General features: G+C 42.0%; 1 protein-coding gene across 2 annotated transcripts in view; it reads left to right on the plus strand.

Annotated features, from left to right (window-relative positions):
- Positions 1-13470, plus strand: part of PDE9A (phosphodiesterase 9A) — a 91530-nt gene that overhangs the window by 64632 nt on the left and 13428 nt on the right. For both annotated transcript variants that reach the window (XM_032763579.2, XM_032763600.2), the window contains 3 exons: positions 1296-1370; positions 7864-7950; positions 11882-11986. In XM_032763579.2, coding sequence (XP_032619470.1) covers positions 1296-1370; positions 7864-7950; positions 11882-11986 — 267 coding nt within the window. The remainder of the gene's footprint in view (positions 1-1295; positions 1371-7863; positions 7951-11881; positions 11987-13470) is intronic.

A 13470-nucleotide genomic window follows, 5' to 3' on the forward strand; every position in this document is an offset into this window, starting at 1 on the left:
CTCTTGGGACTAAGAGGGACCAGACGTCAATTCATGTTCTCCAAATCTTTCTGAACAAGTCTCTCATATTTCAAACTTGTAAGTAACAGCCAGGCAAGGCGTATTAGTTTATCTTTGTTTTCTCAACTTGTGAATTTTACCTTTGCTAGAGGCAGGGGCGGCTTCAGGAACCAGCGCAGCAAGCACGTGCCTGGGGCGGCAAGCCGCGGGGTGTGGCCTGCCGATCACTGTGAGAGTGGCAGTCAGGCAGCCTTCAGCAGCATGCCTGCGGGAGGTCCACCAGTCCCACGGATTGGGCAGCAATTTGGCTGCAGGTACAATGAAAGCGCGAGAGCTGTAGATCACCTGCAGAAATACCGCCGAATCTGTGCGACCAGCAGACTGCCCACAGGCATGCCGCCGAAGGCCACCTGAAAAGATAGAGCCGCCCAGGGCTAGAGGGAGGTTTATCCTTGTTTTGTTGTAATTTTGAAACTAAGGCTAGAGGGGGTTCTTCTGGGCTCTTTGAATCTGATTACCCTGTAAAGTTATTTCCCATCCTGATTTTACAGAGATGATTTTTACATTTTCTTTTTAATAAAATCTTTCTTTTGAGAACCTTACTGATTTTTCCATTGTCCAAAGACCCAGGGGTTTGGGTCTTTGATCACTTTGTAAGCAATTGGTTAGGATATTATTTTCAAGCCTCCCCAGGAAAGGGGGGGTAAGGGCTTGGGAGGATATTTTGGGGGAAGGGGAACTCCAAGTGGTCCTTTCCTTGTTTCTTGTTAAATCACTTGGTGATGGGAGAGTACCAGGTTTCAACCTAAGTTGGTAGAAATAAGCTTAGGGGGCTTTCATGCAGGTCCCCACATCTATACCCTAGAGTTCATAGTGGGGAAGGAACCCTGACAGGGTCAAATGCTTAAAGTGCTGTGAAAAAAATGTGTGTGGAGGGGAGAGTCCTGCTGGAGGTTGAGTTGGATTTTGTTTTGGAGCTCTGAGTACACAATAAGCAACCACTTTGCTGCCTGGCATCTGATTGAAATGTGAGAACCCTTGAGAAAAACAACTGTTCAAAATAACAATATAAATCACCTGCAGTTAAATATGTAATCCCCCAAAATATGAAGAATTTAAGATTAAAACCAACAAGAGATGATGCATTTTACCTAATCACGGCTGAGGCACTACATTTTGGAAAATTAATTAATGGTATGCTGGAGAACTTCTGATGAGGGCAGAACACAACTCCCACAAAGACATGAGGGGAACACAGTAGTGGTTAATAATAGACACTGTCTTTTTGTCCACAGTACATGCTGTCTCAGGAGACCATAGAAGCACTTCGGAAACCAACATTTGACGTCTGGCTGTGGGAGCCCAATGAGGTAATGAAGCAATGAGTAAACAAGTTGCTGGTACTTGTGGCGTCTCCCATGACAGCGCTGAGACAGTCAGGAAAGCTGTCTTCAGTATCTAGCAATGGAAGCCTAGCGAAGGCAATGCGGAAGAAAGACCTGGCCTACACTCAGGAATACCCTCTGTTCATCGACTGGCAGCCAGAAGTCAATGAGGCCACCTGGGTGCTTACCCCAAAGAGTAGAAATGAACATGCAAGGGACTGCACTGTCTGAGCGCATCGTGCTTTATGCCACTTACAAGTAGGGGTACGCCTCGTTTGCTCACTCTGTACAAACCCCTGCATGCCCTTCTCTACACTAAGGCTATGCCTTCACTGCTTAAAAGGGGGTGTTTTTACATGGCGATAGCTAACTCGAGCTAGCTATAATCCTAGTGGAGACAAGGCAACATAGTTCTTACCTTCATGCAGTTAGTCAAGATAAACCCCAGGTGGAGGGCATAGGGATGACGTCACCTAGCTAGACAGAGGTAAACACTGCCTGTGCCTTCACTCCACTAGGATTTTACAGCAAGATAAACATACCTTTTTTGCAATGAAGACATAGCCTTTGAGTATGTCTATGCAATTAAAAACCCAGGGTTGTCCCGTGCCAGCTGACTCAGGCTCATAGGGCTCAGGGACTGTTTAATTGTGGTTTACACATTCAGGCTCAGGCATGAACCCAGGCTCTAGGACTCAGCAAGGTGTGAGGGTCCCAAAGTTCAAGCTCCAGCCTAAGCCCAAATGTCTCCATCGCAATTAAACAGCCCCTTAGCCTGAGCCCTCTGAGTCCAAGTCAGCTGGCACTGGCCAGGCATGAGCATCTAATTGCAGTGTAGACATATCCTTAGAGGTCAGCACCTGGCTAACTACACCAATTGCTGGATCAGTGCTATTCCCAAAGGTAGATGAGGCCAAAAATATCCATTCAAGAAAGTTTTGTTTTTTCCTTTTCAGATCCTCTTACCTTACCTCAGCTTTTAAGTTGAAATTTGCTGTTTTAAACACAGAATTGGTGGATCTGAGTAATATGCCTGAAATCTAATTCTTTACTGAGTGAAGCATTCTGGAGTGCAATAATTTTTGCTCCCTAAAGGTGCCAAATAGATTGTCCTTATTATAGAACTCCTTGTTTATTTCTTCATAGTCCAAATATTGGTAATGTCATTCAAGGACAAGTACAACAAAGTTAATGCCAGTCAGTGTTTTTTCATGCCATCTAGTGTAAGTGAGTCTATGCCTATTCAACAAAGCACTTAAGCACATGCTTAACTTTAGGCAACTGATCAATCCCACTGAAATCAATGGCACTACTTACCTGCTCAATATTAAACAAGTAATTTAGGTGCTGTGCTGAATCAGGGCCTGGGTGCAGACATTGATTTGTATGCTCCTGTACAGGGAAGTTAGTGTGCAATACATTCAGAGGAGATGCAAATCTAAGTGCACAGCATATTATTATTTATTAATTATTAATCATCATCAGCTATGTTATGGAAGCTCCCAGGGGCCCCATTGTGCCAGCTGCACACAAAGGAAGAGGATGCCCCTTTTGTGAAAAGTTATAATGTGAAACATGATTCAACCAATGGATGTAACAAATGATAGCACGGAAAGGGAGAAGAAGGACATAACGAGATCAGTACAATAGCAACAAAAAACGGAGAGAGAGTGGAGTTGCAAACTTGCAGCACAATTACATCTTCAGGGAAGTGTTATGCAAACAGGAGCCATTCTGCTTCAAAATCGCTAGATGAACATATTCCATGACTAAGCAAATTTCCAAAGGTTAAAAAAAACCAATATGAATAATGTTCTTCATTCAGTTTATTTGTTAACATGTTTCCAGTTGGTAGGACTAAGTGGAGGACTTTTATGTGGTTCAGAGTTCAGTCTCTTGTTGGTTGTTTGAATATATGGCCATGCACATTCACATAGAAGGTAACAGAATTTTCACCTCACGCTTCTTGCCTGTTTGAGGGAGATTCTTTATGGTTATTTATTTTCCAGGCACCCGTAGTTAAGCATCAAAGTCATTTACTAGTCAGGCAAAACAACTTACCCACTATCTTTCAAATATCTAGCCTGTGATGTCTTTACCGCCCTAAGAATTACAACGTGCCAGGTGGATCATAAAAATGTTGGCAGATTGTTTAGCAGACCATTAATAAAGAGTAGGACTAGGGAAAAAGCATTATCCATGGATTTTTGTACACTGAAGCACAGTATTTTAACAGCATAACTCATTCATTGTAATGGGAACCATTACATTGTGGCATGCACACTGATAGCATGAGGATATGGAGATTAGGAACATACCATATGTGGGATTTAGGCTCAAAAACAATCGCACAAACCACTGTGAGCACAATACCATATGGTAACGTCTGTTGACATTTTCACCCTTTTGACTCTGTTTTATGTTTACATGAACAAGTTCAATTATGTTAACACTTACTTAACTGTAAGTGGTGGTTTATGTGCCTGATTTTGAGCGAGTGGGTTATAAATCACCATGCTAGAATGTAACCAGTGCGTAAGGCAATAACACAATGGTTTGGTGTACAGTATTTCATCAACCCACCTGGAGAATCTCTTGCTCCCTGAGGAATATATGACAATATAATCATATTTTGTCCAGTGGGGCTAAAACCTAACCTTCTCTTATGCAGAAGTAAGTGGAGCGTTAGTCCCTTGTTCCCTTCTAAAGCAGCTTACCGGATCAATCCTGAGTACAGTCGAGCTACATGCACAAGGAGGACAAAGAAATGAGGTGACCACTTTCTGTTTGGATGTATGGAGCTGCTCAGGAGATAGGGCGCACTCATAAATTGACTTCTTGCCCACACTGAGTATCTCTGTGAATCTGTTGCCCCATCTGTCCCCAGACAGGGCTAGCAGACTATCAGAAGTTATTGCAGCCATAGGGCTGCAAATACCTCACAAGGAGCTTCCCCATGGAGATTGAGAGGAACCAGAATGGCTCCTCACTCCAAGCCCTTACTGCCCATGTCTTTGGAGAGGGGTACCATGCTGCATATATATTTTTAAACATGTTACTCCTTACATCCTTTAACTGGCCCATAAAGGTCAGTATCTTTTTCAAATCTTTCCTCAAAAGCCACCTCTTCCACATTGCTGACAGTGATCTGTCAATAGATGATGCCTAAGCTCAGCCCTGAAGGGAAAGAAAGGAAGGAAAGAAGCTTACCATATACCTATACTTTAACAAATCATATGTGAAAATTGTATATGTTTTCAGTGTTGTTAACCCCAAATGTTCGAAAATCATAATGCCCTCCCAAATCATGAGATTTTTAAATTAATAAATGGAGGAGGAGGGATGTTATTTTCCTTCTGGCTTAACTCCCATCCCCAAGGTTCTCATCTTTTCACCTGATTCCAGGGGCTGGGGCTTTAAGAAAAACCCCAAATATTGTGAGACTCACAATAAAATCCCAAAGACTAGTCAACGCTGTATTTTAGTATTTCCTTCTCCACCACATTTTGTTTGCCACTTTTCTTCTTTGATCCCAGTCCTGCAAGCTATTCCATGCTGGCAAATCCCTGTGCCCAATGAGTTAAATGGAGCTCTGTGTCAGCATCACTGCGTCCCTTCCGCCACTCCACCCCCCCCCCGATCACCAACTTGTAGAATCAGGGCCTTAGACTGTAAACTCTTCAGGACAAGGTGTGTGTCTACATCTGTGTACAGTCCCTTGTACAGTGGAGCTCTGATCCATATTTGGCCTCCGGGTGCTATCACAATGAGTAATTGAACATGAATAATGTGCCAGCTTTTCAAAAGTACTCATCATCCAGCAGCTCCTCAAGGGAGCTTCTCATTAACCTTAATGGAGCTACTGGGTCTATATTTTCAGATCTTGCCACTTCATTTAAGTGCCTCAATTGAAGCTGAGCACTTGAAAATCTGACCCAATTATAATAAACTGTAAATTGGCAAATTGGTTAAGCAGGGGTTGGACAAGTTGTGTAGCATCTCCATAATTTCATCATCCAGGCCCAAACTGTGACAGCCAGATATAAAATATATAATAGATGTGTAGTATTTATAAATTAAAATTTTTCTGTCAGTACTAAAAGTTTGAATTTTCTGAATTTGGTATCTGCAGAATTTCAACCATAATGTTGTCATTTTGCATCAGATTTCCCTTATTTTATTATAAATGACTGGGATCCTATACTGAACCAAAAGATTTAATTTGCCAAGATCCAAATATATGTCTGCTGAATAGTTGCACTAGATGCAATTAAATCATTAAGGAAAATAAAGCTCAGAAAATGTGAAGTATGCTGCTTGTTTCATTAGCAAAGAGTGAAGTGGAATGCAGGTCAAGTTCAATAAATTGAACTTTATTAAACCTTGTGTCCTGCTCTGTCCGTGTGGCTGAGCAGCTTCCAACCAACCTCCCTGCATTGTCTATTCTACTGGTGTCTCATCTATAACAGTACCTCCAGGGAACATGGGCCCTCTGACTCAAGTTCTACTGATAATGATGCCCTGCTTTCAATTTCTTAAGAACATAAGAACGGCCATGCTGGGTCAGACCAAAGGTCCATCTGACCCAGTATCCTGTCTTCTGATGGTGGCCAATGCCAGTTGTCCCAGAGTGAATGAACAGAACAGGTAATCATCAAATGAACCATCCTCTGTCACCTGTTCCCAGCTTCTGGCAAACAGAGGCTAGGGACACCGTCCCAGGGCTGTCCAGAGGGGGTGGCAAGTGGGGAAATTTGCCCCGGGCCTCGCAGGAGCCTTGCGAGCCCTGACCCAGCGGCGGTCCGGGTCTTTGGCGGCATTTTGGCGGCAGGGGGCCCTTCAGCACTGCTGAAGACCTGGACCGCCACCAGGTGAGTACAAGCACCGCAGCTCCCCCGCTTTGCCCCAGGCCCTCTGAATCCTCTGGGCAGCCCTGCCCATCCTGGCTAGTAGCCATTGATGGTCCTATCCTCCATGAACTTACCTAGTTCTTTTTGAACCCTGTTATAGTCTTGGCTTTCACAACATCCTCTCGTCTTCACATAAAATGTTCTACCTTGTTAACTAAAATCCTAGCATGAGTGCAGTCATATTGATGATTTATGCTGGTATAGCTATACCAGTATGTGAAGGGAAATAAGCTGCACTGGCACTTTATACCATTATAACTGCATCTACGCTAGCAGCTGTACAGGTATAACTATTTTGGTAATAAATCACAACTTTAACTGACAGAATTATACCAGTACAACTTTTCAGTGTAGACTATGCTTAAATCTTTGTTTCAGTAACAGGCTTTGTTTTGTTTGTTTGTTTTTTAATGTATCCAACAATATGTTCTGGCCTTGGGTACCAGGGAACCAAGCATAATGCTGTAAAGCGAAATTGTGATGGTATTCTCTGATCACCCATCAGTCTTCTGAGATTTTTCTTGCAGTTTTGCGAGGAAACCTTTTTTATTCACATTGGAATGACCCAAAGCCAACCGTAATGGAATTCTACTAAACATGTTATTAAATTAAATATGAGCTGACAAACATAGGAAATTTCACTAAAGGAAGCAATTTTTCCAGGAACTATGCATGCCTAAAAAATAGAGCCTTAAAATTCAAATATCTCTTAGGACATATTTATAACATTATTCCAATGTCTCTATAATTGAGATGCAAAAACTAGGTCAGGTAGTTTTACACCAAGATCTAAATAAGTTATTTTCTATAATATTTCCAGGCACAACAAAATCTAGACTTGGAATGGCATAGCTGATCTAGTTGTGTTCTGTTCTGAAAACACAAATGAATGTCATATGCTGTTGTCTTAAACAATGTTTTGCCTTTGCGTTTTAGTATTCATAAATACACAGCTATGGAAGGAAATATGCACAAACCTGCTCTAATTTTGTAATTTTACAGTCTAAGGGTTTTTTTAAATCTGTTTAGTCTATTGAGAATACTTGATTTTTAAAGAATTCCAGGAAGTCACACATGAACTAGATGTTCCCACTTACCTAGAATGCACTCTACCTCCAGCCACTCTTCTCTTCTGTTGTCATATTTCTATGCACTTGGGTCCTAATACAAAGTCTGTTGAAGTCAATGGAAAGGCCACCATTGACTTCAATGGGCTTTGAATCAGGCCCATAAACCAGTTCCATTAGCAAAATCAAATTACTTCTTCATGAGGTGATATAGTTTTGATTTTCATGAGCAATGATCACTAAGGAGCTCTGGGATGAATTAGGAGCTAATCCAAACCACACTGAAGGCAATAGAAGGTTTTATTTTGTCTTCAGTGGGCTTTGGATCTGGTCCTTAGTGAACTGGTTTTGATCTTGCAATCTTTGAACAGTTTGTTTCATGATTAACAGTAGGGCTCCTTTAGACATCAGTGTTTGTAATGTGAAGATTTACATTACATTGTACTTTCTGCTTTATAAACAACAGTGATTAAAACAATATCCTGTCTATTCATCTTACAGATGCTGAGTTGTTTGGAACATATGTACCATGATCTCGGATTGGTGAAAGACTTTAATATCAACCCCATCACACTGAAGAGATGGTTGGTAAGTATTTCTTTAAAATTCCCAGTATTTGTGATTTATAAAATACAGCCCCAAATCCTGCAAACACTTCGTCATGGCATTAACTTTATTCAAATGCGTAATCCCATGAAAGGCAGTGGAACGACTCACATGTTTAAAGTTAAGCACTTGTCCCAATGTTTGCACGATCAGATGACATGTTTTAGAATAGCTTTGTATTTGTTTACTTAATTCTTGATTCTGAGCTTTCTGTGGACTCACTGCAGCCAAATTTATTCCTTGAGTAACTCAATTGTTAACATGGAAAAAATGGATTAACACAGGATGCTTCAAGGCTAGATACTAGGTACAGTGTTTAATATTAATGATCTGAAAAGGGAAGTGAGTAGCAAGGTGGCAAAATTTACAGATGAGACAAAATTATATAAATTAGTTAGGACTGGGTAGACTGAAGAATTTCAGAGAGACCTAAATAAATGAATTGGCAAATGAAATTCAGTGTCAATAAATTCAAAGTAATACACATTGGAGGGAAAAAATTAAGCTACTAGTTTGCTTTAAAAGGTTCTAAATTAGATGGGTCACCTTAGGAAAACATCCTGGGTGTTATTGCAGACAGTTCAATGAAGACCTCTGCAAAATGTGCTGCGGTGGTCAAAAGAGTTAACAGGATATTAGAATTCCTAAGGATTGGGATGGAGAATAACACAGAAAATAGTATGGTGCCATTATGTGAATCAGTGATGTGACTTCATTTGGAATACCTTGTGTAGTACTCATCACTGTATCTCAGAAAGGATATTGCAGAATTAAAGAGGTTTCAGAGAAGGGTCACCAGAATGATTAGAGTACATTCTATTAAATTAAAAGGTGGTAAATTCAAAATAGAAAATGCAGTGCATAATTAGACTCTGGAACTCATTGCTACAGGAAGTTGTTGAGACCAGGAATTTAACAAGATTCAGAAAGAGATTAGACACATATAGATATCAATAATACCCAGAGTTATCACGATAAATACTAATACATTTTTTTTGGAAGAGACATTACATCTCATGTTTCAGGGTTTAAGCCAATCTCTAACATTATAAATGAGATAGATCTGATGTGGGAGGGCAGATTATCCCACATTTCCCTGTGGGGTTCTTACATTTTCCTCTGAAGCATCTGGTACTAGATGGACATTGGGTTTGATCCAGTATCAGTGGCACTGGAACAGTTTTTGGAGTGGGGGTGCTGAGCTGCACCCCACTTTCTCCATCTGCGCCCCTCACCACCCCCTAGAGCTGGGGCCGAGAGAAGAGTCATGGCTCCGGAAAGGGGAGGACATGGCCAGAGGTAAGGCAGCAGAGGCTAAGGCTACAGATAGGGGCAGGGGTGGAGCCTCAGGCGTGGGGCCAGTGGCTGGAACCTCGCATGCTGGGCCGGTGGCCAGGAGCCTGGGACTGGCAGCATCCCCGCATCCCTACTTCCCACACCTATGTCAAGTATGGCATTTTCTGTGTTCCTATATTATACATTGGTTTAGCCTGTAATTACTAGTACTGGAAGTGATTTGACTCACGATACCTCTGTGTGTAGGCTGTTTGACTTTTTTTCACAAACACGGCATGCCCCTGCACTTCCATGCACAGCAGAAAATGTATTGTCTTTTAAGTGCATGTCACGGAGCATGTTGCTCTGCAGGATTATATCATTTTTGTCTGGAGGATGCAATGAAAACTATTTGATTGCTCTTTCTCTGGCCAAAAGTAGTAAATGTCAGTAAAATGGCACTAGCTGCAAGAATGATTCAAGGACTAGAAAACATGTTTTCCTGTGAGAGACTTAAGGAGATGAATTTAGTTATCTCACTGAAAAAAAATTCAAGAGGTGACTTGAGTGTGATCTATAAGGATCTAAACAGAAGATTTCTGGTAGTAGGTAGGTCTTTAAACTATTAGAGAAAAACATAACAAGAGCCTGCGGCTGAAAGGTGAAGCTAGAAATTCAAACTGGAAATAAGGTGCAGATTTTTAATAGTGAGGGTATTTAACCATTGGAACAACTTACCTAGCAATGTGGTGGATTCTCCATCACTTGAAATCTTTAAGACAGGATTGGCTGTCTTTTTAAGATACAGTTTTGTTCAACCACAAATTGTCGAGCAAAATTCAGGAATTACGGGGTAACATTCTATGGCCTGTGTTATACAGGAGGTCAGATTAGATGATCACAATGGTCCCTTTTGACATAAAAAGCTATGAATCTGTGCCACCTACAATATGTGTAGAGATGCGTTCACCTCAGTTAAAATTTCCCTGAGTAATTCAAAGTGCTACCATTAATAGTTAATACAATCTCATTCTGAACCATGTGTATGGCTCCTTTTTTATTCTATAAAAATCTGAGTGTTACAAAAATTCCTTTGCAAATATTGGCTTTTCAGAAAGGGATGATACAGTCCCTACTTCCAGGCGCTGATATTTTCCCAAAGACTACAGTGTGCTTAGGGTTGAACTCAGGTGGACAAGAAAGAGCTACCTCACTTTACTTGAACATTTCCTTTCTTAGTCCCACATTCACCTGCCTTAAAAATACCACCGAGAAACTGAGGAACAAGATGACTATTGCAACCAAATATTTTTAATAGCTCAACATAAAGGGCTGATACAACTTCTGAATCAGGCATCACATTTAATGTTCTGACTTCCACTGATCAATGCATGCATTACAATCATGTTACCTTGCACAATGAATGTGTATGCAGGAGCGCTGCCAGCCTTTTTGGCGCCTTAGGCAGCGGACTGTCTTGCCCCCGAAATACTGACGACGACCGGGGCGGCTGCTGCCCCCCAAATGTTAGCGCCCTAGGCAACCGCTTAGCTCGCCTGATGGGTTGTCCCGGCCATGTATGTATGACCCACATTTCAGTGCAGAAGTTGTATGAGATGATGTTTATAACGTTTGAGGAGATCATCAACATATAATTTTTAAAGTTATTTTCAAAAGTCCTTCTCTACTGAAATAGAAGCCAAACAACACAGGCCTGGTTTTTCAGAAATGCTGAGCTTTCCCAGCTCCCATTGACTCCAGCTGGAGGTTTGGATGCTTAGAACATCTGAAAAATCAAGCCCAAGAACAAGCGCCTTGATCCTGCAGGGTGCTGAGGACTCTGGTCGTGATCCAGCAATGCATTTAGACTTAGTGTAACTTTAAGAATGTGTGTAATCTCACATGTGGCGCAATGGGGCTAGTCCCATACTTAAAGTTAAGTACATGCTGGAGGCCAAAGTGCTGAGCACCTTGCAAAATCAAGCCCTAAGTGTGTGGAGCGCAGTAGTGCTGGTGATGATTGACTGTCTGATAAGATGACTTTAATGTATATTTGTAACTTCAATAAATATTACATTCTTGCCTTTAAAGACCTGAGCATTGACATTCAGATTATGTCACAAATGAGTTTTGTGGCCTCTGTATATTCCTAAGTGAGCCTTTGTCCCCAGCACAGTTTGGCACAGCAGGTGTCTGCTCAGGAGAGATGCAAGAGCAGAGCACGTGTTGTGCATCAGGACTGGGAAAGCTTGCTATTGCCTGCCTATTCTACTGGGTGAAGCAGATAACAAAGATGGGGACTACTGAAAATCTCTGGCCTCATATTGCTCATGTGGCTGGGGAAGGAATGCCCCCTGGTGCTTTTCAGTGACTTCATTAGATGGTTCAGGGATTCTGTTAATGAAATCTTCGTAGGGAGCCATATCTAGTTCTCCTCAGCCAAAAGCAGGAGGGTGCTGTTGCAGGGCTGTGTGTTGTGATTTCTGAAGGGGCAAAAGTGGAGAATGATGTGGGGCTCCATATGTCTCACATAGCAAAGTGCAGGGCCTCGAGGGAGAGTGGGAAGTGCATGGACTCAGATCTTTCCATTCAGAAACAACTCTACAGTCATTAACTGTTTTACTCCCTCTTTTTGTAGTTGTGTATTCATGACAATTACAGAAACAACCCGTTCCATAATTTTCGGCACTGCTTCTGTGTGACTCAGATGATGTACAGTATGATCTCACTCTGCAATCTCCAGGTGTGTCTCTAGTTTGTCCACATAGCTATCTGTATTTCTGCTTCTATCACCAGATAAATATTCATCCACTAAGCATCATAAAACCCAGGACGTTTTCCTTCCAAAAAGGTCGATGATTTTGTTTGTACATGACTTATTAATTTATTGAAAGCGAGCAAGAAACTTTAGGAAACCTAACTATAATTAGTTATAGTGTGAAGAAAGGCTGGTCAATGGTTGGGGAACTAGCCTAGGGCTCGGGAGACCTGGATTCAAGTCCCTGTTCTGCCTCATATTTCCTGTGTGACCTTGAGCAAGACCCTTACCCTCTCTGTGCCTCAGTTCTCCACCTGTAAAACTGAGATAATAGCACTGCCCTACCTCACAGGGGTGTTGTGAACATAAATACATTACAATTGTGAGATGCTCAAATATGACAGTAATGGAGGCCATGTAAGTACCGAAGGTAGGTAGGATGTGTCTCAAAAGTTTAGATAAGTATCCATAAGCATAAGAGCTTTACCAGAAATGACCTAAACTTCTGGAAACTCTGAGCCTTGGATAGTCCCCTACTGGCTCCATCCCCATGAAACAAGTCCCAGTTCCTCTGTCTTTGCTGATCCATGCTCCTTCCTCTTTGCCCCTCTTCAAGGGAAGAGGACTTCTCCACTCCTTCTGTGTGGTACTCTCTTCAGTGGAAAGCCATGCAGGAGCCCTCCCCTCTCTCTCCCTTTCACCAGAAGCAGCAGCTGAGGACAGGACCCAGTAGTGTCTCCACTTAGTGCTCTTTCACACTCCACTCATTCTGGCTCTTCCGAAGTACTTGTGTCCCAGACTACACCATCACCTTCTAAAGCCCCTGAGCCAATTAAACCTTGTGCCTGCCTGTGCTCCATCAGGGCATTCTGGGGAACATGTACCAGGGAAACTCTAGACTCTCTGGAAGCTTGACAAGAGCTGCAGCACCAGTGGCCACTACAGAGGCTAAGCTGCCACCTAAGGAAGGAAGGAGTTTTACAGTCTTCCTCAAAAGAGGATCTGCCACTGTAGGTAAGTGGTTGGGCTGTTCACAGGACATGTCAAAGAGACTTAATGAACAGATCCAGCCATGAAAAGGAGGTTGTGTTTTGTTCTGAAATAAAAAATGTTTCCAATGAGTTCTTATTTCACCCTGATTGGTTCATCTACATCTAATTATAATGAGAACCTATAGCCCTAGATTATATGAAAAGTCATTATTTAAATCACTGAATAAAATGCGCAGTCATTTCAGAGACTTTCATTTAGTCATCTAGGCCTGAATCAGCAAAGCACTTAAGCACATGCTTAACATTAGGAAAGTGACAGAGTAATCCCATGGAGACAAGGGATAGTCCTAGGTGCTGCAACCCTAGAGCTCTCACTAACTTCTTTGGGATTTGTGAGTGCCTAACACCTCTGAAAATCAACAAGACAGCTGGATGACTGGCATGCCCCATGGAATGAATTAAGCTTTAGTTATAATA

The sequence above is a fragment of the Chelonoidis abingdonii genome, chromosome 1, assembly GCF_003597395.2.
Source record: "Chelonoidis abingdonii isolate Lonesome George chromosome 1, CheloAbing_2.0, whole genome shotgun sequence".
Classification (NCBI taxonomy): Eukaryota; Metazoa; Chordata; order Testudines; family Testudinidae; genus Chelonoidis; species Chelonoidis abingdonii.